Below are 26,254 nucleotides of genomic sequence, written 5' to 3' on the forward strand. Positions count from 1 at the left end.
ACACACACAGAAAGAGGAAGAGGGAGTGGAATGTTGGCAAGAAGCAGCCCATCAGTCACTGGACAGACACATACACTCACACACACACAGAGTTCATACACACACACCAGCACATTACATAACACTCGCTTGTTTTATTATAGAGCAATAGAGGCGCAGAGGAGCAAGTGGTAAAGGTGTTCAGGACGACAGTTTCCAGGACAGACACGAACTACCCAGCACATGTTGAGAGGATGGAATCATGGGAAGTTGAGGAGTAGGACAGTGTTGACATGGCACCAATATTGGTCTTTAAATATAAAGTAAATATTGATTCAGTCTGTGTTAGTGCATTCATTGTTATTTTAAAATTACACTATGAAAAAAATCTCTGCCTAAAAAGCAATTGAGTCTCTTCTTCAGTGTTATTTATTTATTTATTTATTTATTTTTCAAAAATTCTGCAATATCACTTGTTTCCAATGCTAAACAATTGTTTCCAGAAATGAGAATAAAGTGCCGGGTGTTGGGTTGGGTGTGATATGAGTCCACATGGTGACAAAATATCCTCATTAGTAGCTCCATACTCCCCTGGGCTGCTACACTAGGATACTATATTTCTCTCTCTCCATTCACTTCTATAGCATAACAAAACAGCACTTCAACAAATATGAACAAAGCGGATTATGCCAATATAAAAAACAACAAATCCTGGTGCCCATTTTTGGTACCCATTATTCTCCTCTTTGAATTAGAAAGTAGATCCGGCGTTCATCTGCGTCTGCAGGAAACTTCCGCATTGTAGCCTTGCGCCGGGAGGAAACAACCTCATCGTACCACACAAATAATGGTAATTATGTGTGTTGGTGTTCATTTATGCACTAAAAGTGTTATTTTGGGATTTTTTTTTTTTTTTTGCTGCACTATGAAAGTGAATGGAAAGACAGAAATAGAGTATTCTAGACTTGCAACCCAGGGGAACATGGAGCAACTAATGAGGATATTTTACCAGCATGTGGATTTGTATCATGCCTAGGTAACTATACAACTATGGCTTTTTTTTTTTTTTTTTTTTAACTGGTGCAGACAATGCATCACTGCATCAAGTGGGCAGAGAGTATTTAGCAAATTAATAAACGCTTTTTGTTAGCTCGGCGTCTCACTTCCCTGTCTTTCCTGGAATACACTCTGGAATACAAAGCCAATTACCTCACTGCTGACCTCATTTCCTGTTAACTGAAAGCTTACTTCCTGTTGTGTGGATGGGTACAGCTGGGTGACCACGGTCTCTCTTTTTCTCACATGCACGTACACACACACACACACACACACACACAATCTGTCATCACACACATAAAGTGGAGGTGATTGGTGGACGCAGATGTGAAGTCTATTGACTGAAATGGAGTTGTGACATCCTGGCCGCGTTTAACCCTTGACCTGGATCACATGTCCGGTTTCCATGGAGCCAAGACCTACGAGCCATGATCCTATAACTCACTCACACACTCTCTCACACACACACACACACACACACGCACATTCCACAGAAGCCTTGCACTGTACCTCCTAAGGGCCCCTTAACCGGTCTATTGAGCCTCTCACATCGGTAACCTTACACTAACTGACAGACAATCCATCCAGCAGCTGTATGTGTGTGTGTGTGTGCATGTATGTGTGTGTGACAGTTACCTTGGCGACCAACATCTGTTGCTGAGCCTCTATTTGTTGCTGTTGTCTTGTGGCCATTTCCTGGAGCTCAGAGAGGGTCAGCTCCACACGGGGAACCTACACACACACACACACACACACACACACACACACACACCAAGAATGATTCAGAGCAACCATGTACAGTATATTCACCATCTACACCCACTGCCTCAATTGCTATTGTCATTGTTATTATCATTATTACCTAACACTGATGGAGCAGATGAAGAATCAAACGCACACACACACACACACACACACACACACACACACACACACACACACACACACACACACACTTACCCTCTCTCTTTCCTATTATACATGGCAAAACCTATTTGAAACATGCTTTTATCTTAACCACCTTACATTAGCATTAGTGGATACATTTGAACATCGGGGGTCCCATTGGGATCAAATCCCAACCCTAATTATGCTTTATGCATCGAGCTATACAGCTGCACACACATTCAAACACATTCAGTTACACAGGCGGACACACACACACACACACTGACATACACATAGTCACTTTCATCCCTTTCATCAAACAACTATCAGGGGCTTTGAAGATGAAAGAGTTGGAGATAAACACTATAATCTACTGTGATAATGCTGAGCAAACTTTCAGCTCAATCAGTTTCAGGAAGAGAATGTTAAATAATAAAGCTGAAACTCCATATGATTTTCAGAGGACTATGCCATTTTGCTCCATTTGTATTTCCTCGTATGTGTAAAGCATTTTGAGTGCATGAAAATGTGCTCTATCAATGGATTTGACTTGTCTTGACTTGATGTAAGTAGAATTTAACAAGATTTATGTGCTTGCACTCAGCTTGGCTTGTGTTGGCTTCTCTACACTCAAGCTGACTGGTCCAGACTTATGGTAATTGACCTGGCCTTGACTTAACTAGACCTTAACAAGTTTTACACCATGGTGTGAGATAATAGTCTTTTCTGATTGGTCACCAGGTGTGTGTTAAAACCGCGTATTGCACACATAGTTCAGCTCAAGCTTAATCACTGCTCTAAATTCAAACTGGCGTTAGACATTAATTATCCCGAGCACTCTTAGTCTGTTTGAATGACTTGTCATGTTAGGACCAGTCAACTTAAGTCTAGTCAAGTCATGTCTTTACCTGTTGTGATTTGACTAGACTTAATTTGATTCGTCTTGGCCCACCTCAACTAGACTTGACCTGCCTAACAGACCTTCTCCTACAAAGTGTCTGTAAAATAGCTGTGAATAGAATGACCCTTACCTAGGCCAAGGCTGGAGGTGCACAACATGATGAAACAAAACTGGCATTCACAGATTTGTCTGCTTTTACATGGTAAAGACACATACCTGACGACTAGTTGGATTTGAAAAAACACACACTGTCTGATTTTAACACCATATAGCCTCCAAAATACTTTGAAAAGCCAAGGTCTCATGCAACTACAATACAACCAAAACCAACATGGAAGTGAAGAATTTTTCTTTCCACACTTCTTATATAGTTTTCCTTTTCTTATGTTCTGTTTCAAGAGCCTAATACTTGTCCAGATTCGAGTTGTAAAAACTTATGTTTGAAATAATATTGATGGTCAGAGCTGCATTAAGAGGCAAGGAATTAAAGTCTTTAACCCACAGATGATACAAGATCATCTGTACGACAGACCCAAACAAGCACTTACACACTCCAATCTTGAGTGTTGCGCTGACAAGTTGTGGCTGGAATCAGGCTAAAAATTCATGTAGTGTGCCCCCAGCCTATCACAGTGGGTGTTGTGAAGGCCTTATTCTGGTTCACTTAGAGATTACCTCACATTTTAGGTCACAGAGCAGCTTCAGTGTGCTGGAGACTTGTTGTTATTAGGCGAACAGCTGGTGGCCTTGGCAAAGTGACAGAGTTATAGTATTGGATTAGGAAACAGCCTGAATTCTCCCTGCCCTGGTCACTTGACGCTGCTGAGACAACGTAACGTAACCATCAAAAAAGGAAAAAAAGAAAAAAAGAAAAAGAAAGAAAGAAAGAAAACACAGCACATTCACATTCTGTTGGCTTAAATCTATTTTATCAAACCGAGCGCATGCCAGCACACAGTGTCATGTGGTTATGTGTGTACATGTTCTTCAGGACAAACATTTCTATGAATGTGCGTGTGTGTATGTGTGTGTGAGGAAATGCCTTTAGCAGTCCACAGCGGAAGGTTTCGGTCCAGACACATCCTCCTATTGTGTATGTTCACTCACGGCACATACATACACACAAACACACACACACACACACACACACACACAAACAGGCGATGTGGGGTCTTTCTATTTCATTTCCAGGATACAGTGAAGCCAGAGAATGCAAGAGGGAACTACGTGTCAGTGGTCAATACCAGCTACTCAGCCTTAGCTAAGAGGGTTTTCCTCAATTTCTTTACCACAACTGAGCTCTCCACAGTGTCAAATAACACTGACGTGCCATGATAGAACAGAATACAATAGAATATTCATTGCCAAGACCTGTGACAAATTAACTGTCTTAGGGAGCAAAAATTATTGCCAACATCAAGAAATCATGAGATGAATGACAAAAATGTAAATGGAAATGACTCACTACACCTTGTTGCATTAATGCATTCACTCACTACATACCAGGCCTACTTAAACAGTTTTAGCCGGGAACCCAAGCTGAGTAAATGTAGTTTCTCACACTGGGATTAAAATATAATATCGCTCTAGCAGTCTGGCCCTCTGCCAAAAACAGGCCTCCAACACATTTTGGGTTTCCATCCAGAGTTTAAAAAACCTAGGAAATCAGTAGCTTGCTCCATTAGGCTGACACTGATTTATGAATGCCACCCAGAGAAAAATGATCTGCTGCTTTATGAGTCATTATGACTCTGATGATTATGGTTGTTAGACATACATCACAGGGAGTTACTATTTTTACACTATATTATATTTTGCCAATATCTCTATTACTGTTTTCAGTCTTAACCTTGCAAGGGTAGTGGTTTGTTTGCATCTGAGGACAGCCAAACTGCAATAAGTATGCTGTCAGATGTTTTTGATGGAAGCACCCACCAGCTGCCATATGTTAAATAGTGGGCACATATGTTACGTGTCTGTCATGGGCGTACATCTGGTTGAATTGAAGTTTACTCAGTGTGTATGAAATATCTTCCTGAGGCTAGACGGAGCTTTTGTTTAGCAACTTAATCACGGTGTTATATCTGTTAAATTATATATGTTTTGTTAGGTCCTGATTGCTTACAACAAATGTATGTTTGTACTAGCTCTTGTTTAATAATAGTGGTGATTTCCCTGTTTTCATTCTCCCTATTTGGTCATCTGTATTTTAGGTATATTTTTACAGGAGTTTTCAAGAGCTTTACTTGGAAAATAAGCTTTGCACAAACTCCATGAATCATCATAACACAAAACAGGCCATCATGTACAAACAGTAGCGGTGTAAACAAACTTTTTATAGTCTCAACACTGACACAGACTTGTGTTTATCTGTCACATACTGACAATTCAAACAATCAAAAATATCAACAAAACCGGTAGCATGGACACAGTGGTTCAACAAGGGACGCCATGCTGTAATTACAAACTGCCACTTTAAGGTCTACCCCTATATTACAGTCAGAGCTGCCCAACGGTTAAACATGAGGATGATAATGATTTCATTGGTTTGCAATGAAGTCCTAGCTGCTGCGTTTTGCATAACCTGGACAAACGAAAGAGGCTTTTGGTTTGATGCCAGAGAAAAGAGAGCAGTCTAAATGTGAGGTGCTAAATGAATGGATGACTTGCTCCAGATTACTAAATGAGGTCAAATAACACTGCTTTTGGTTAGTTTTCATGTAGCTGCAAATGAAATTGTGACATCTGGTGCTTCATATCACTGAGCCGCCCTATCTGAGTGGCTGAGCCATCCAAATCACTGGGTTTCAGAAGTAGATATATCTCTGTCTTCTGCATATTAATGGAAAAAAAAAAAATACCAAGCTTGCAGATAATGTGGTCGAGGAGGAACAAGTATATGGAGAACAGAATGAGGCCTAACATGCAACCTTGAGGAACTCCACAGGTCATGTGTTTTAAGAAGAAGAGGAGTTTCCTATAATGATGGAGAAAGTTCTATGGGTGAGGCATGAACTGAACCAATTAATTTCTGTTTCCTCTATACCTAGCCAGAATTTAAGGTGGTCAGTTAAATTGCATGGTCTACTGTGCCAAAGGTTTAAAAGAATTGAAACAGAACTATCAACCAAATTTGTTGTTAAAAGAATTGGTTCCTTCAAAGGGGCACTTTTGGTACAGCAGGCAGGCAGTGCTAAACATGTTGTTTTGACTCATACAACGTATCAGTTAAACTGAAATTAAGTTCTTTAATAATAGTATAACTATGACAGAAACCAAAGTTGAACATCATCATGAAAGACTCAGTTCTTGCTTGTAATGACAGAGAAATTAGCTCAAAAAAGCAAGTAGTCAGTCAGAGGGATATCAAGCCATACATGTTCAATGATTTTGTTAAAGAAATAAAAAAAAAAAAAAAGTCCCAAACTCTGTCAGGTATTGTCAGTCTATTACACTGAACAGAACCCCTTGAATATATTTTTTTAGATTTATAGATCTGATATTAATGAAAAGAACACAACCCATTAAACGACATACAGAATAAAAATAACCCTGGCAGTGCCATGCTAGCTGTGGTAGAGATAAATGATGCTGATGTCCCCAGTGTGCTATAGTACATCATCATTGCCTGCAGGCTGCTGCAAATGATTCTTAAGAGGTTTGCACTGTAATTAGGATTAACACATTAAACCCATTCCATATGCTTTATGGTTGTGGTCAGTTCATAGCTTATAGTGATTTCTTTCTAAATTACATGGTGGCCTGGGAGAACATTGGCTGAAAGATGCCCATTAATTATGTTTTACATCCAGTGTAACAAGTCATCTGCTGATGTGGTAGCTAGATCTGAGCATCCCATATGCATCTTAACTTACATATATAAAATATATACATTTAAATTTGCCTTTAAAATAGCTAGCTAATGGTGTCACATCGGAGCTAATCATCATCATGACTTATCAGCTCTAGCTGCCAGAGACACAGTAATGCTAATTTGAGAATAAGAATAAGAGTAAGATATTTGTAAGTGCAGTATCTTGTATTTTATCTGTAGGTTGTCTCGGGCCATTCTGCTCCTGCTTTGGTTGATATACTGTGCTGTTTTTGCATGGTACAATGTGTTATTTCCTATGGGGTATATAGTCTGACCGATGGACTTTTTGGCTTTTACTGTAGTTGACAGTGTACTTGCATAAGCACAGCAGCGTGCAGACTGTACTGTGATTTTGCTATGATACAGTTCACAGCACTTTGCTGTGCCACAGCATTATTACCCACAGGATTACCAGCAGATCCCACATAATGCAGACTATATCATCATGCTTTAGACTATGACCTTATGCAGATTACACTAATTTTCCATTCCGTGCTGGCACATGTCATTAGCTGCCTGTGACCCCGTGAGATTCTGCACATCTTCACTTTCACTTGCTATGCAAACAGTCTGCAGGTGTACACTGGTAATATAATGGCTAGGGCCATAGCAGCTGTCATGTGAAAACCTCATAAGTAGTGATCACATAAACAGGTGGATCAACGATAAAGACGAGGCAGTGATCATCATCAAAAAACAAACAAACATAAAAATCAATTAAAAACAACATACAAAATCATTTTCCCCACAATCCCCTATGCTCACATCATTTTGATGCTGTGTAGCATAACATATATTCCAAATTGACATCATGAAGATTTATCAAGAAGGTGGGTAAAGTGCGTTTTGCTGGGCTTGCCCTCCACTGCATTTTCAGGTGAAGGACTGCAGTGCTCATTTTATAACCTGTTTAAAAATGCCTGGTCATCAACCTAAAAACCTGAAAAGTTGACAGCTTGGGAGATCTGAGGTTTTCACCTGACTACAGCAACATGCAATCGATTGGTCATACTGTTTACACTGCAAACAATGCACAAAATCTTGCAGACTATGCCCATTAGTGGTTATCTATGAGATTTGTTCTGTTTTTTTTTGTTTGTTTTTTTAATATTGTTGCTCTTATTGCTAAGCACGCATTGCTATAGTGTTTCTGCAATGCACTTCCTACAGATCACCTGTCAATCAAACAGTGTGTCCAGTGCTGTGACGTCTTTTTGTTGGATTTTTTTATTCTTGTTGATGAAGTTTCTGCAGGTAGTGCTCTTGTCTTTATCTGCTCATTCATAACAACCAGACAAATGCCTCTACTGACATGCATACTGTTCCTGAAAAGTTGAGGGGTTTTTTATTGTTTTATTTTTTGTGGAGACACAAGGTTTTTCAAACCCACACTTAGTCTGGCGACATGCACCCTAATAGGTACAATATCTCAGATCAGATTTACTCTGATTTAAGTCATCAACATGCTGTTTCCGTTCGGGTTTACCTGCAGGCTGTCCCATGTGATCCTGCAGGAGCGGACTTTAATTTTGCTGCATTGTCCTTCAACAGTAAATTCCTGCACCAAATCCACCTCATTCCACTCCATCCTGACAGGCTTGCGGGGAAAACGACAGACGCTTATGATAGCAGATAGAAAAACCAGCCAGAAGAGCGGCGGAGGAAGAGAGAAACGCCTGGAGGGGGAAAAACGAGAGCGATCCTTATCACAACTTTCCCTCTCATTCGCCCGGTGGTCTGCCGTGATTTACGACACACGCTGTCTCTGTCTCTCTCCCTCTCTCTCTCTTTCTCTCTCTCTCAGCCCACACACCCCCCTATTTATCTCTCTCATACAAACTCTCTCTCACTCTCTGGTGTTGGTGCGTGAACAGTGTAAACGCCGGTAACGTGAAACTGCACTGCACTCAGTTAGTACAAAAAACAAATAGCCTAAATCTACACACTGGGACAAAAAAAAAAAAAAAAAAAAAAAAAAAAAAAAACATCACAAGGGATAGAGCGCAATAGAAAGACCCTTCTCTCTTTCTATCTGTCTCCATCCAGCTTTCTCTCCATCCTCATCCATCCATCTCTCTTTCTACACCTCCATCACCAGTCTCTTTCCGCAGCTGGATTTTTGCTGCAGCAGCATCTCCCTCTCTCTTTCCCTCTCTCTCTCTCTCTCCCTCTCAGTGTCTCTCTCTCTCTCTGTCAGTAGGGAAATCACTGCACCGCAGCATGATAAGGTAGTAGCGGTTTCCAGTCAGCCTCTCTCTCTCTCTCTCCCTCCCTCCCTTTCTCTCTCTCTCTCACACACACACACGTCTCACTCCAGATGTGTGTTATGAGGAAGATGATGAAGATGATGATGCTGGCGGATTAACAGCCACTGCCGCGTGTGCGCCAATCTCGTGGCACAGATTCCCACCAGCCACGTCCAGCATTTCATGCACGCGCACACACTCACACTCACTCACACACTCACATACACACACACACATGCACAGTAACAGCTGACTCCTGCTGCGTCATATTTTCCTTCTCTCTCTCTCTCTCTCTCTCTCTGACTAGCTCTCTGCAATACACACCCAAACGCAATGTTTCTGTGTGTGTGTGCATGTGTGTGTGTGTGTGTCGCTGTCTCACAGACACACACTCTATGTTACACACACATACATCTGTCTCTCTCACCTCATATATACATGTACACACACACACACAGCAAGTATTGAATGCAGACTGGAATTCCTGCCAGTGCTGCTACTCTGAGTGGGCATTAGTGGCTATTGGTGGTGCTACGTGTGTATGTGTGTGTGTGCGTTTGAATACATTCAGTGCATTTTGAAACAATTCTGATCTGACCCCTCTTTTCATTAAATGTAACTGAATACAGCCTTTTTTTGGTAGATTGTAGTATTGGAAAGTCATCCTCGTGCCCCCGGTAGATCACACTAATGTAACACCAGACGACAGGCCAGCCTCCCAATACCTCTGATGGGCGAGTCGACTCCATGCTCAAAATGTGGTCAATGTGGCACCAAGTGGCAGTGGTACACAGAAAATTGACTTCAGGGGGGCGTGTTTGGAATGAGCAACAGCAGCTGCATCTGTTTCTTCTGTATATCGGTGGGACTGAGGCCACGCATTTAGTCTGCAAGCTGCCATGTAGAAAATGTTTCAGGGCAGGGGTCCAGCAGGCCCGATGTCACAGCTACATAGAATATCACATAGGACGTTATACAAAAAGCACTGTGCCTTGTGAAGGGCCTCTGGTGCTTCAACAGCATTAGAATTTTCTCAGGTTTCAAGGGGTAAAACACAATAATTTTGATGTTGCTCTAGCATTACTGATCTCACGTTTAAATATTTCAATTTCAATAATTATAAATATAGTTTTCCTGTAATTAAAAAAACTTAAACGTACTTATATTCCAGAATTTTTTTTCTTTGTTAATTTGCTAATCACCTATATTCCCACGATTTTGAAAGAAATCAAGTGAATACGGTCAGGTTTCAACAGGTTAAACATTTGAGCTCTTAAGATAAGAATATACTTTACATATCAGAAAATTTGGCTGGAAGTCTTTTAACATTTTTGGATCCCGGAATCAGTTCTGATAATTTGAACTCTGTACCTGTTGTAGACTGACCTGTCCTGAGGCCAATTCTGAGACTGTTAATTGAATGGAAACATAAATAGAATCTGAGCGTGCCAGTGACTTCTGCAATAAAATGTCCATCAGATAAAAGAGAAGTTCTCGTGGGAACACACGACAGCATGGGACTCATTTTTAGCACCCAAACGTCCAGAACTCTTTCCCTTAGCCTACATCATGCTGTTCACGTTCAACACTTCACACTTTACATTACATTTTTGAATGTGGTGAAACCCAGCATGTTGTACATTTTCCTAAGGTTTTTTTTTTTTTTTTTTTTTTTTATCAGTACAACAAAGTGAGCACATTAATATGCTTTTAACATGAAAGGACACTGCTTGGGTTGCAAGATCAATTCAAGAAAAACCTGATTTCAAAGTGCTACATCATTTCTTTTACCCACTTAAGTATGACTCAAGGCCTGTCACCTTTAATTGAATCCTTGCAAAATGAAAATGGAAAGTACTTTTCAGTTGCTATTAACAGACCATCCAGGCCAATTATTTGCCAATGCACTGGATTAAATGTTGCACTTTCCACTAAACTTCACATATATTGTAATCATGGCTATAATCTGAACCAGATGAATATATGTGACCTCTTCTGTGTGCGAGTATTACATTTCAAAACACTGTGTATGTCCTTTGAGTTATGCACACACACACGGAGACGTGCAGCAAACACACACACACAGTTCTCATAAATCCCTCCAGTAACGAAAGCCATCCCCTCCCATCTGCTGCACCCCCTCCGAGTAAAAATATTCCTCCTAATCTACAATAACAGTCTTCTGACATTCCCGCAGCCCCAGGTGGCAATGGAGGAAAAGTCTATTATCAGAGCCACTTCAATGACCACCATTCACACAGCAGGGTCACCTGATGCTTACAGACAGTCCTGTAACAGAAATGTCACAGCACAGGTCCCTACAATAGCCAGGGTGCTCATACACAATCTCTTTAAGGCATTTTTGGTCATCACAAACTGGATGACCAGCTGGTTTTAAGGAATACACACTAGATGGCCAGTTATGTTTAGGGAACACACACTAGAGACCCAGTTATATTTAGGAGACACATGCTAGATACCCAGTTACATTTAAGGAACACATGTTAGATACCCAGTTACGTTTAAGGAACACATGGTACATACCCATTTACATTTAAGGAACACATGCTACATACCCGGTTACATTTAAGGAACACATGTTAGATACCCAGTTACATTTAAGGAACACACGTTAGATACCCAGTTACATTTAAGGAACACGTGCTAGATACCCAGTTACATTTAAGGAACACATGCTAGATACCCAGTTACGTTTAAGGAAGACATACTAGATACCCAGTTACATTTAAGGAACATGTGCTACATATCCAGTTACATTTAGGGAACACATGCTACATACCCATTTACATTTAAGGAACACATGCTACATACCCAGTTACATTTAAGGAACACATACTAGATACCCAGTTACATTTAAGGAACACATGCTACATACCCAGTTACATTTAAGGAACACATACTAGATACCCAGTTACATTTAAGGAACATGTGCTACATATCCAGTTACATTTAGGGAACACATGCTACATACCCATTTACATTTAAGGAACACATGCTACATACCCAGTTACATTTAAGGAACACATGCTACATACCCAGTTACATTTAAGGAACACATACTAGATACCCAGTTACATTTAAGGAACATGTGCTACATATCCAGTTACATTTAGGGAACACATGCTACATACCCATTTACATTTAGGGAACACATGCTACATACCCATTTACATTTAGGGAACATTACATTTAGGGAACACATGCTACATACCCAGTTACATTTAGGGAACACATTCTACAAAATGTGACTGCTTCCAAAATATTACTAAAATGCAAACTCATTTTTAGTTCCAAACGTTCTGCACCTTTTCCTTGCCTTGTTTTCTGTGTGCAACTATGCACTTGTAGTGTGTGTAGCCTCACACACTATAAGATCATCTGTGTGACTGCCACATGCTGGAGCCGACTGAAGCTATGACCAACCCCCTAGAATCTGCATGACAGTCATGTAGTGTGTCACTAGCCTAATCTGCTCAATGACTAGATCAGACCATGAGCTACAAAATGCTTTAAACAAATTTAAATGACTGTAAAATGCAGGTTTAATGTTAAGGAGTGGAGATCATTTTGGATAAATATCGCTGGGTTCTGAGAGCAATGTAACCTTCATGAGAGCATTACTAGTGTGAACTGCTGTCACATTGTGTATGAGGTCTGCCCACGTCCCTGAACCCACACTATCATGTTACCTCATGAAGCATTTCTGATGACAGACACACAGCCAAAATAATTCATCTAAATCTATACCAACACAACCCTTGACATGGATGTATTGCCAAGAACACACACACCAACACACACACCTGACGTCTTAATATGTCCCATAGCAGCGCTCCCACACACAGCTGGATGGGGTAGAGTTACACACAATTGGATCAGCAGAATAAACTGTGTGTGTGTGTGTGTGTGTGTGTGTGTGTGTGTGTGTGTGTGTGTGTGTGTGTGTGTGTGTGGTCCTCAAGTGGCCTGGGTGAGGTCAGGGTGAGGTTTATATGAGGCAGAGGGAATGCTGGGTAGGTGGATAGGATTTGGAGGGACAGATAGGACAATAACAACTGTCAAGAGTTAGTATCACAGAGTTTTTGTTCCTATAAATATCAGATTGGAATTATTTGACGCTTAAAACTCAACAATAAGATTAACATGACAAGAAAATGCAAATAGAACAGGACAGGCAGCATAATGGCACACTTGCAAGGTAAATTATGAAATAGCATAAGCTGCATGTTATTGGGAAAACCATCACTTTCAGGAGTTTTTAAGACTAATACCAGAAGTGAGTGATTTCATTTCAGTGTAAAGCCTATACCGCTGGACAGCAGCAGATACAGAGAGGGAGAGACTCTCCATTAAATGGACACACAACAAAAAACAGTAAGACTCCCTCTTGTTACGCAATAATGTGCTACACAGTTGTTTGCAAATTTGTGTCCCAAGTCCCATCCCACGATGTGTTCAAATGCAATCAGAACTATAGGAATTACTGGTAAAACACACATGAATGACAGTAAAACAGTAAATATGCCTTCATTTCTTAACTTCTTTCGCTTTAAACGTCAAAACATTACAGAAAAAACAAAAAAAATTCAATAAAAAACTGACATTAATCAGGACTGTAATGAGATTCTCTTACACTGCCTGGTCTAAATATTCAGAGAAAAGTTTCATAACACGGAGTGTAATAAATTTCCATAGCAGATAAAGTAATTGTATTACCTCTAAAAAGAAAAACAATTAATGAGTAGCCCAATGCTGAGTAAGTCCAAAACTGCTTTACACTAAAGTTTCTCTCTCTCTCTCACACACACACACACACACACACACATACACACATAAACACTCTCAAACAACAGCTTGTGTGTGTGTGTGTGTGTGTGTGTGTATGTGTGGGCGTGTGTGTGAGGGCTATTGCATATGATTACATAGAGCCAAGAGTCACACCCTGACACCAGGAGTCATACATCCACATCCTGACGTAAAGCAAACACACACACACACACACACACACACACACACACAAACAACAGTGTGAGACCCAATCACACATGGCCATAAGAAACCACACCCTGCCTGCACATAGCATCCAGTTTTCCTGAGACATAAACCACACTATCCCAAACACACACACACACACACACACACACACATATCCCACCCCGACACAAGCAGCAACAGTCAGCCAGTGTGTGTGTGTATGTGTGTGTGTGTGGGTGTGTTTCTTATGGATGATGAACACAGTCAGAGGACGGCGTCTTCTTGTAAGTGAAGAAGAACATGACAAACACACCGCGACTGTAAAGTCACCCAGTTTGTTCTGACGTCTACTTTTCCAGTTGTTCCACTACGAGCAATGAGCTGGTGTAAGAACACGCCAACTGAGACGTAAAGTGGAAAGCTGGGTCGAGAAATGGAAAGTACGCACATGAACACACACACACACACACACACACACACAGGAAGGAAAAAGAACTACACTTCCAGAACTTACCCTCTCGCTCCTTTCTTCCCTCGAGCTCTCTCTCTCTCTTTTTGTTTCAAACCAATGAAAAGCCGGGGAAAATGGGGGGAGGAAGTAGTGAAGGTAGAAGACAGAGACGAGACGAGTGTAAAGGAGGGAACGAGGTGAGAGGAAGAGGAGGATGAGGAGGAAGAAGAGGAGGAGGAGGAGCTGTTTGGCCAACAATCCTCTTAGCCTGGTTATGTCATGGGACCAAGCTAATCCTACCTTCACTGACTGACCGGCACACACACACACACACACACACACACACACACATACATCGGGTGACTGGCTGACTAACCAGCAGACTGACCAACACACACACACACACACACCTACACACACACACACACACACGCAGACTCAAAAACACACTGGCTAACCGAGGCCTAACCGACATGAACAAAGCTAGCGTCTCGCCCAAGGTTCAACACAAGACACTCCAAAATAGCAATTAGTGATTAAAAAATAGCCAGCCAGCATGAGGTCACCTTCTATTTCACATTATGACTCATATTTTTGTATTTTTATTTTTTATTTTTTTTTGTGCAGCTGACGATAACAGGATTAGCCAAGCTAGCAAGAATACAGCTACAACAATTAGGTAGAGACAGACAGACCCTTAACTTCTACTCCTGTCTGTCTCTCTTTGTCTGTATAGGTATGTGTTCTTAAGTGTTACCACTGTGTGTGTGTGTGTGTGTGTGTGTGTGTGTGTGTGTGTGTGTGTGTGTGTGTGTGTGTGTGTTCACATGGCTCTTGCTGGTAGAGAACTATAATCATCACTGTCACTAATCTCTGGGCTAATCCGCTAGACTACAAACACACATCCACATACACTAGACATACACAAACATACATGTACAGTATGTACACACACATACATACACACACACACACACACACACACACACACACACACAGAGACACACACATTTTAAACGCTTTATTGCATCAGTAGATGAAACCCCATCCCCTGCCTGTTACTGCAGACTAGACACAACTTCACTAGCGGTCTGATGCTAATCTTTAAGCTTCTAATGCTATATCTGTGAAAATGTCAACAGTCGCCAAAAATCACAACCAGCAGCTTATGAATACACCATGTGTGGTTAACAGGGCTGACACTGGGTCAGTCTGTCTGAGGCCTGGGTGAAGCTCAAACGGGCAACTTAGGCCTGTGTCAAAGATAAACACACAAATTAGACCGACATGTGTTTTTGATGGGTGATACTGATATTCTTGGATTGAACATGCCAATAGGTCATATTTTGTTATAATTTCCTATGTGTTTAGTATTCAGTGTTTCCTCCAGAGTGTCATTCTTGTCAGGGTGGAAACGCTTCTAAAACAGAATAAAAACCACTGAGGGATAACTCTCACTGAAACCCACGATAATAATTTGAATGTAAGGATGCCTTCAGACGGATCTTTTTGATGCATATTTTCCAAGCAAAACCTTTGATAATATTTTTAACTCATGCACAGAACAATCAACTTGGAGTTGGTTGCAAATAAAATCAGTACAGACAGAGCTATCATGTAGCTTAGCACTTTATGGACCTCCTCTAGACCACAGCAGCAATTTGTACATAAACTCAGGTGTTACTAATAACCTTAATAGAGGCCATATTTCTCACATGGAATGTTAATAAAGAATGTTTTCTATCAGAGTCAAGTTAATCACAAAACCTTAGCATTAGCTTAATAAACAAGCACAGCTAACACTAATGGATTTCTACAAAGTGTGTATTAATGTGCCAACATCATCGTGGTGATGTTATTACATCTTCTTGAGGTCCTGCTCTGGATCACTTGGAAGTCACAAGTCAGAGATATCAAGTTGAAATACACCTTATTCAGCAGCCATTTTGACATGAAATAGCAGGGACAACACAGGTGTTACTGATAACATTAATTAAAGTTCTGTTCCATGCAGGTCCAACAGAGCCAGTGTCCTGCTGCTGTTCATGCCGACTCACTAGAAAACTCTGCTCTACTGACATGGAACAGAATCTTAATAAATGTCCTTCTTCACACCTGGGTTTACCCTGCTATGTCATTTCAAAATGGCTGCTGAAATGTCTGTTACTGTAACACTTTAGCTTCTAACTTTCTTTGGCTCTCAAGTAGCACCGGCTCTGGGCTTTGCTTTGGCAGTTAGCAAGCGACAAAATCTCTCCTTATTTCACACAACATGACAGGCAGACATGCAGCTGACAGACAGACAAAGATGGAAGCCTGATATGACAGTGAAACATTAGTGTGTGTTAGCTAATAGGTATGTACCCGAACCTGAATATGATATTCGGAAGTACACTTAATGCTTTGATCCCAAATAGTTTTTCTGTCTGAAGTCTCCTCATTATTTGGGAGAAAAAAGAAAAAAAAAAGAAACGTTATTCAGTAGACCCAAGCCCCCAGGAACAGCACCGCACATTGAAGCCAATTTTACATAGTGGCCAAACGTGGAATTGCAGCATCACGTGATGCACTGTGGCTCAAAAAGCTTTTTTCTCATAGACAATAACGGGAAAAGAAGCAGCTATAAAACGGTGGATACGTTTTTTTGAGTGTCACAACCTCCACGAAACGACTTGTTTCACTAGCAGAAATTGATCCATTCAGTCCGATTACATTTGGAAAGTCTAGATGAGCTGCACAATTAAATTATTTTATTCCCGTTCTAGTTAGCCGAGAGCTAAACTGGAAGTTAGCCGGCTACCTCGGCGGAAGTCTCTAGCGCGCCCACTTCCAGTTTCTTCCCGAATCCGAATAACAAATCCGAAGTTTGTTTTTTTTAAAAGCCCGAATCCGAACCTGAATACAAATAGTGCAATGGCTGTACACCCCTATTAGATAATATATCCTCTTCTCAATACAAGGCAAAATCATCATCTGTGTTGCCCGTGACACTGAAGTGTGTTAATTTAGTTTTTGTCATGTTTGTTAAAAGTGTATGAGCCTGCTAAAGCCATTCTATATATCAGATTGTCGCTGGTCCTGCCCAGAAAAACATGCAACCGAGAAGACAGGACACGCCTTGTTGTTTTTCCAAGCGAAAACCTCTGTTCTATTCTAAATATACAGGCTAATCAAACAAACTGCATCACATATCAATGGCAACAACACTGACTAATAAAAAGCTACTCTCAGCTTGATACATTGGCCTTTAATAAACTTTAATATACACTGCTGTTCATTGACAAAGCCAGCATCATGAGTGTTAGGAATGCAAGGGCAGCTGAAAAAACACACACACGGTTCATGTTTGCATTCACATATAATATATGGATTACAGCCTTTCATAGCATGTGAAGAGGATCCCGGATCTTAAAATGAATCAGGATGCAGAACACGGCCTGTCTTGCAGCCTCAGCCCAGCCTAGTGTGTGTGTGTGTGTGTGTGTGTGTGTGTGTGTGTGTGTGTGCACACGCACACGCGCACCCACTCATTCCTACCTTGTCACCAACAAGCTCTATTCCTTCAGTGGTTCGGCTCTGCTCCAAGGGCTGCTGACTGCCTGCATGTAAATGAACAATGACAAATGTGAAAAGAAATATTGGAAAAAAATAAAAACCATGAAAATGGACCAGAGTCATTTCGGCCATGTGGCCTGGCAGACTGCTGAGCATGTGACTGACACACACATACACACACACAGCCTTGGCTTTAATTAACCATTCAACCACGTGTGTGTGTGTGTGTGTGTGTGTGTGTGTGTGTGCGTGCATGCGTGCATGCGTGTGTGTGTGTGTGTATGTGTGTGTGGTGTGGCTTATCACCAAACTAAATGGACAGACAAAGGTGTGAAAGAATTCTCTCTCATTTATGTTAAACTGACACCATTCATATTATTCCTATTCATTTTTGCTTCTCATTATATTCTACCTCTATTATTTGCACAAACAAAGCTGTAATTCCTATATTTCCATATCTTTCTTTTTCATATTGTAACTTAACATATTATAGTGATGTAAGTCTGACTATAAGAATAATGACTGAACAAGAGCTGCATTAAGATATTCCAGAATTTCCCTGGTTGGGATCAATAAAGTATATCTATCTATCTATCTATCTTAAGATACAGAGGGTGAGGTGGTGTAATATGTTAACAGGTGAAGACAAACCTTTAAGCTAAAAAGCATTGTGTTATAAGCTGTGATTATGTTTCTGACATCTGAGATGAAATATAGTCCACTTCCTGTGAATACAAGTTCTCATTCTGATATTATGTTTGAAATTGTACAACAAAAAACAGTATTTGACTGATTTTTTTTTGAAAACTGATTTTTTTTTTTTTTGGTCAGTAGATGAGATACATTTTTATTGTTGAGTGGAAGTGAATTACGGATTACTCAAATAATAACAGAAAATTCAAGTCCAAGTTCAAGGGAACATAGCATTAGCTGGTTAGCAGCAGAACAGTGTGGATGCACACAAGGCAAAGTTTAAGAAAAAAAAAAAAAATGTTTCATAAAGCACCGCCATTTTTTGGGTGGACAATTTCAAGATGTATTTGACTGTGTTGTGAGTCTCCTGTTTTCAAAAAACCACCACAACTATCCTTAAGTGTGAGGATTTTCCCGCCTTTCTCCCTCTCTACTGTATTTTTCTGTCCAGCCCTATCCCTCCATCTGTGTCACCTATAAATAGCAGCGTGGTTTTAATTCTACTAAGACCAGTCTGGTTCACTCTGGGCTAATCCCAGACAACTCCAAGATCCAACACCAGTCAATGAAGCGCTTAAAATAGTACGTTATACACAAAAAGACAGTCACAGTAGCACCTTCTATTCAATAAAGCAGTTCATATAGTACCAGTTACACTCAACAGAACAGTTAAGACCTAACTTTATACTGAATATACTCAGCCTTATATTATATAGGACCTGTTCAAATATATTCAGCATATTCAACCTTATATGAATGTGTCAAGCAGAACCTACTTATGAACAGATAGAGGAATTAAAATAGCACCTAAAATTAAATATAGCAGTTAAACATTGTATTCACGAAATTTTCCTGGTTTTAAATATATTACAGAATAATTTCACTGCTGGAACAGCTTGTATTATGTGAAAATTGCACATTTCCACAGTGTACACATGAAGACTTTTTTAAGTTAGTGTAAAATGACCAGGAAAAAAACAAACAAACAAACAAAAAACTGATATACACTGCCCACAGTTGTCCCTACTGAAGATACCCAGCATGCACTGTGTTCTTTTTTGACTACAGCTGCTGTTGAGTTCCTTACATAGTATTCATGCTCAAATATGAAACTCGAAAAGAATATGATGAGACATATGTTTGTCCATGTGCTCTGTGATATCAGTGTATTCCTTTGTTTTTCAGACTCGCTTGCTTCCACTGCTGGTGAGCAAAACAAAGATGGCGAGGTGCACCCCTGCCTTGATTTGCACATGGCTCTGCCCAAGGCGCTGCAGCTCTGCAAGATTTTTCCTAGTTGCTGGAGAAAGCTCTTGAAACACAGAAGGTATTGATAAGTTGTATTTGTGTGTGTACGCCTCAGTGGAATGATAGCATTTGGATTGAAAATCCACAAAATGGTCCTTTAAATCCTATTGCTATTCTGATGACGTCAGACCTCAGCGAGATGGCGGCGTGCATCGGTGCAGCGGTATGGTATGACAATAAAGTTTCCCTGAATCCTTGAATCCTTGAATCCTTGATGGCTGGTCCTTAAATTTAACTTTTTTAAAGATATTTTTATCTTGATTTTCAGATTTTACTATTTAACGTTGACAAAAAATGACCACACCGAGCACTTTCTCTGTCTCTCTGTTGTCAAGTCCTTGTTATGTAACTAATCACCTTATCTGTCTAACTGCTGACCTAGCCACTAACCTAAGCTCGTCTCTCTACCCCATACATTCTGCTGAAACCCTCTACATACCATATAACCCAGTTCAAACTTGATTTTGTGGTTTTTAACAATATAATGCAACCCAAAAACCAAATTTAAAAAATCTGAAATTGATCGGAAGCCAATTCTAGGAAATGGCTGTTCCCTCTAAACTGATAGTTTAGTGAAGTTACAAATAATAATTTATCACACTGACTAAATGACATCTGGTGCCCTCCACTTTGTTTCAAGCAGTTGAGCAGGTTGTTAAGTTTTAGTAGCAAATTAGAGTGCAGATCTCCATCAGGTTTGTTGTCTTACCATGGCCTGTAAATCTGGACAAGGACAATTCAAATATCCAATTCCTAAACGCTTTTTATAACATACCAGGAGAAGGGAAAATATGGAGGAAGTGCCTGTGTATCTCCTGTGCTTGTACTGCACTTCTCCTGTGCTTGGACTTAGGCAGAAAAATGCTGAGGAGTTATCACGCAACTGTGGATAAAACAGCTTTCCAAGGGTTTTGAATCACCACAACCACAAGAGCTCCTTAATCATAGAGGTATAACTGTGCACAAAAAAATAGTAGGCTGATAAGTCCTTTAGTGGTGCAAGACTACCTGTAAACAGACACACATGCACAGACAGATACACACAACCAAATGCATGATCCCCTCTAGGCTGCCGTTTGGCATGGATTATTACCTTCATTCATAATAACTTAGGGTTTGAATGAATCTATGTATAAATGTTAGTGTAAAGGTGTTTGTTTTGCTGTACCTTGGGCCCAGGCAGCGTGGTGTCTGAGGTAGAAGCTGACCTCTGGTCTCCTAGCCCCCCACTGCTGCAGGAGATCCAGCAACAGCAGCTCCTGAGGAAGAGCCCGCTCTGACACGAGACAGGAATACAAAATTAAAAAGGGATCCTATTAAATGTGACAGTCAGTGCTGTTGATGAGTTACAGATATATGTAGTTATATGTGCACATGACTGTGGAGAAAGAGGATGTATAGTTAAAGGTAAACCATGGAATCAGTTACTTGCTCACACACACACGCACTTGTTACTTGCTCATTAGCATGGCAAGTTAACCAGCCATAAAAATGATGACTGTATTTTACATTTGTTGTTCAGCAAAGCAACACATGTTATGTAGCTAGCTACCCAGCCAAACTGTTAGCCAAACACTACTGCTTTCTCCTTCACTCTCATATTTGTTGCTGCTAATAGCGTAGCAGTATAATGTGTTGTATCATAAAATATGTTTTTAAATTGTTTCCTATGGCTGTTGTATGACTTGATACCTCTTGAACTTCCTTCAAATATTTTGAACCTTATGGGTTAACCCTAACTTGTTGCGATGTAAAAATACAGTCTCTAAACAAAATATTATTTGCTTTATTTATTTATTTATTTATTGCACATTGTACAGCAATGTGATACATATTCTGTATCTGCTGTTTGCAATGCTTCACTGAAAATGCTTATACTTCCAAGATGCAATGGCAGATCTAGGGTTCACCCAAGTGGTAGCAGTCACTCAGTTTTGGACAATTAAAAAAAATAATAAATAATAAATAAAAAATAAAACATATGAATTGTTGTCTCCTATAAGAAATTTACAGGATCAAAATTGAAAAGAGTTTCTTTTTCAGAACCACTTTAGAATAAGACTACCCTTATGAAAGGTTTATGAGAGGTTTATAATTAGGTTATTAATCAGACTGTAACACTTTATAAACTGTTTATCAGTTTTCACACATCAATGAAGGCTTACTGCTGCACTGCATCTCTTCTGTTAAATCTCAGATCTTGCTAAGCAGCTAAGCAAGCTTTTTATCTTGTCCCTTTGTCAGTCAACCATCCTTGGTATCTGCATCGGTGCATGAAAACCCGTTTAAAATTGTTTATTAATGATTTCTAAAGTCTATACAACCTAATTAATAATAATAATTATTAATAATCATAAACCCTTCATAAACCCATTATAAAGGTACTTTTATTGTATTCTGGTATTGATATTGGGTAGTTTTTTTCTTACCCTCTGTTTCTCCTGACAGTATGCCATCTAATAAAGCAGAAGTGCCTCAAAGCATCTTTATGAATAAAAGTCAAAGATTACTTATTGTCAATGTTTTCAAAAGCCTTGCAATGGCATTGTCAAAGAAAAAAAAAAACACACATACAACCCACACTACTCATCAATCCATCACAGACAATACATGGATAAAGAGTGTGGCAGAGATGGTCATGACTCACACACACACACACACACACACACACACACAGTTCAGTCATGAGTTACTGCCTTAAGGTATGGCCCCTCTTCACAGAACCACACTTTGAGTCTATAAGCTTTTTAAGACCGTGTTCACCGTGCTGCCCTCCCATGTGAACCACTTTGAGTCTCCAGTATTATAATCATGTCTAACCTGCCTGACCCCCTCACACCACAATACAACACATTCACACTGTGTTATTATGTGGATCACTGCTTTAACAACCACACATAAAAGAATCTAGGCCATGATTTAATGGGCACGGCAGCTCTCAGGGTCTGTGTGTGATGGACTGGTCTATTCAATTATACGGTGCAGCACAGGCAGTTTGGACCACTCTATTGATCTCACGGGCTACATATATTGTTCATAATTAGCTTTAAAGCATGTGATCCCAGCTGCTGTTACACTGTGATTATCCTGTGGTGTAATTCCAGCTTGTAATCATGTAAATACTCTAATGCTCATAAGACAGACTATCACTGGTAATTACATTAGTATTGCACAGTTGTGAGTATGTGTGTGTGTGCCTCGATGCTCACCATGGCCACTCCATACTTCAGCTAGGTGACAGTCCCCCTCGCCCGCCTCCTTACAGTACTCCACCACGTCAATCACTCTGGTTGCTGGGGTAACCGGGACCTCGGTCAGCATCTGCTGGCTGTCGTTGAGGTAAACTGTCAGGATCACCTGCAATCGTGCAAAGAAATGGGTTCAGTATTCTGAAATATCCAGAACAAGTGCTCCTGGACTTAGGTTATGGTAAAAGCGATAGGTGGAACCTTTCCAAATCTGATTTCAGTGTGAATATCAGGTTAATGTCAGGTGTCAGCGACTGATACTCATTAAAAGAGTGTAGCCGTCCACCTGACTAAACAACACATGGCCTGATCACAGCTTTGCTTTGTTATCAAAGCTGTAACAATATTGTCTCACACTCACTCACACACACACACACACACACACAAAGCTTGGGGCGGCACATTTCATGGAGCAAATTTTAATCTACAAACAAAGAGCAAGTGACGCTGATAGAGATCTGTATCATCTCAATATTTCCAAAACTCTGACCAGCACAGTCCAGTTTTGCTGACCCGTCCCGATGGCACATATTAGCAAAACCACAATGAATGTATTTATATTGATCCACTTTATTTATTTTGTTACTTGTGTGAAATATTATTTTCTAAAGATACATATTTCTCTCTTCCAGTGTTGAGAGGTATATTTTGTGTAGTCTACTGCAATGACTGGACATGCTGCTGCTGTAATGCATAAAGTACATCTATCTATCTATCTATCTATCTATCTATCTATCTATCTATGCATGAAATAATTACTACAACTCCAACCTTTTATTTTGAGAGCTTTTGTAAATTGTTTTAGGTTTTTGAAGTTATATGTTTGATGTTATATATTAAATATAGAATTATAATGATTATTAAAATAGTTTTCTTCTAGTTACTTTTTTTTTTTAAGTAATCTTCTGGACATTGCCATATTCTTGTATTTATTTATTTATTTATTTATTTATGTCCTAATAGTGGTATGGTCATTTTGCATTACATCTAAAAAAAAAAAAAAAAAAAAAAAAAAAAAATGCCAATAATGTTCCATACACAGCAGGTAATTACATATACCCCCTCTTTAAATTATTTGTTAGCTGGTAAAATGTTTCCTTTCCCCCAATAGCAGATATCATTTTGTTATCAAATCCTCTGGAATCTGCACCCAAAAGATTAAAATAGCAATCAGAGAAAAAACATCCTGTGATGTCAGTAATGATGTCACAGGTGATGTCACGTCATACAATCAGTCGGCGATCCAAAGATAAATTTAGGGTAATCTGGGATAGGGGCGCACACACTCACACACACGTACTCCCACACCGAGATACACAATCACACACACACACACACAGATCTACTTTTAATCGGAGTGTCGATTTTTTCTCCTTCACATAAATACACACACCCACCCACTCACACACACACAGATCACACAGATGGAACGTCTAAGTTTAACATGGTCATGAACATTATTTATTCTACCAGCAGACAGCAGGAGGGCATTTTATACATTCAGATCAAAAATTTTAAAATCTCAAAAAGCAACATTTCCAGAGTGTTCAATGCAAATCCAGCTTTTCAGAGGAAATGAATTTGTCCCAGGAGATCAGAGGACGCGACACACAACATCAGTCACACACACTCACAGAGGCCGATTGAGTTGTGGTTTCTCAAATGCCGCTGGAGCTGAATGGAGTGACTCTGGCTATTTTAGGCGTTAGAGGGAAACTAAACTACTAAAGCAAGAGATATAGAGAGTGAATGGGAAAGAGAAAGAGAGAGAGTCTAAGCAGAACAGATGGGATAGCTTTCCATCTGTCAGTAAAAAAAAAAACACATCTTTGGTCAAAACATCACAAACCTCATGGTACAGTGAGTTAATCATTTTTGGGGGAGGAAGGGCGCAGGGATTTCGGACTACTTTAATGCTACCTGGAATTAAATTTAAGGCAAGCACAAGTGAAGGAAGAAAAAGTGAGCAAAGTGACACTTTTCCTTGTGGCACCTGGTGAAAGTTATGATGCAGTAAGTGAGCAGGATAAGAAAGCAGATTGTTGAAAGAGGTTTTGTCCAAAGCAGAGGGAATTAAACACAAATAAAAACTGTAGAAAAATGAGAATAAATCACTTTTCATGAACCTGTGGATACTCTTTCTCTCTCTCTCTCTCTTGCTCTCTCTCTCTCTCTTTCTCTCTCTCTCTCTGAGTCTCTCACTCACCGGTTGCTCGGTCCTCTGCTTCTTCTTCTTTTTCCTGCTTTTACTCAATTTGTGGTTCTTAGACAGCGAGACCAACCGCTCCCAAACCAGCCCTAGGAAGCGCTTCATTGGAGAACCAGCACCAAAAAACCAGTGGACAAACGCTGAGGAAGAGGCGTGTGTGTGTGTGTGTGAGTGTGTGTGTATGAGAGAGCGAGAGCGAGAGAGAGATAGACAAAGAGAGAAAGAAAGATGAAAAGACGTGCCAGATAGAGAAAAGTAACAGCTTTGTGGGCGTGTGAGAGAGTGTGTGTGTGTATGTGTGTGTGTGAGGTGTGTGAGTGTCAGTGTGTGTGTGAGCGCCAGGCCAGAAAATACAAGTATAAGTGGGGTGTGAGGGAGGAGTTGAGGGAGTCGGCTTTCAGTAAATATGAGGAGAGGGAGACAGAGGATCCAGACTCTTAATGTCTGCTACATGTCTGGGATTTTTGGTGGGGCAAAATAAAAATAGTTGATATCAACACTTTCAGTCCATATATAATCCATACATATCAGTGTTGGTATCATCTGTTGGCATTAGAAAGTTTCCTCGGATCTCCAGAAACAGCGAACAGATGTTTGGCCTTGGTTTACAAAGGTGATCAGAGCTGGATATCAAGAGGTGAGGCTGAAGCCGGAGTTCTGACTCGCTGCCTGGAGCATTTAGTCCCAAACGATCCCTCATGTTGCACGTCCACGTATGCAAACTCCATCACACACTTGAGACAGTGCAGCTACATCACTGCTGCAGCTTCTTCCACTGCACGGCAAGAGGCAAAGAGCTGATGGCATAACTGGATGTGAGGCTCGCCGCATATATTCACAGTTTTTGAATT

The 26,254-nt window shown here is 40.2% G+C and overlaps 1 protein-coding gene across 1 annotated transcript in view; it reads right to left on the reverse strand.

Moving 5' to 3' along the window:
* The window catches only part of ppp1r13ba (protein phosphatase 1, regulatory subunit 13Ba), a 57,874-nt gene that overhangs the window by 23,034 nt on the left and 8,586 nt on the right, over positions 1-26,254 (reverse strand). Inside the window, exons 2-5 of the mRNA XM_030044800.1 lie at positions 23,156-23,303; positions 21,115-21,222; positions 17,928-17,989; positions 1,672-1,767 (exon numbers count right to left, since the gene is read on the reverse strand). Of these exons, the coding sequence (XP_029900660.1) occupies positions 1,672-1,767; positions 17,928-17,989; positions 21,115-21,222; positions 23,156-23,303 (414 nt within the window). The remainder of the gene's footprint in view (positions 1-1,671; positions 1,768-17,927; positions 17,990-21,114; positions 21,223-23,155; positions 23,304-26,254) is intronic.

This window comes from Myripristis murdjan, chromosome 22 (assembly GCF_902150065.1).
Source record: "Myripristis murdjan chromosome 22, fMyrMur1.1, whole genome shotgun sequence".
Classification (NCBI taxonomy): domain Eukaryota; kingdom Metazoa; phylum Chordata; class Actinopteri; order Holocentriformes; family Holocentridae; genus Myripristis; species Myripristis murdjan.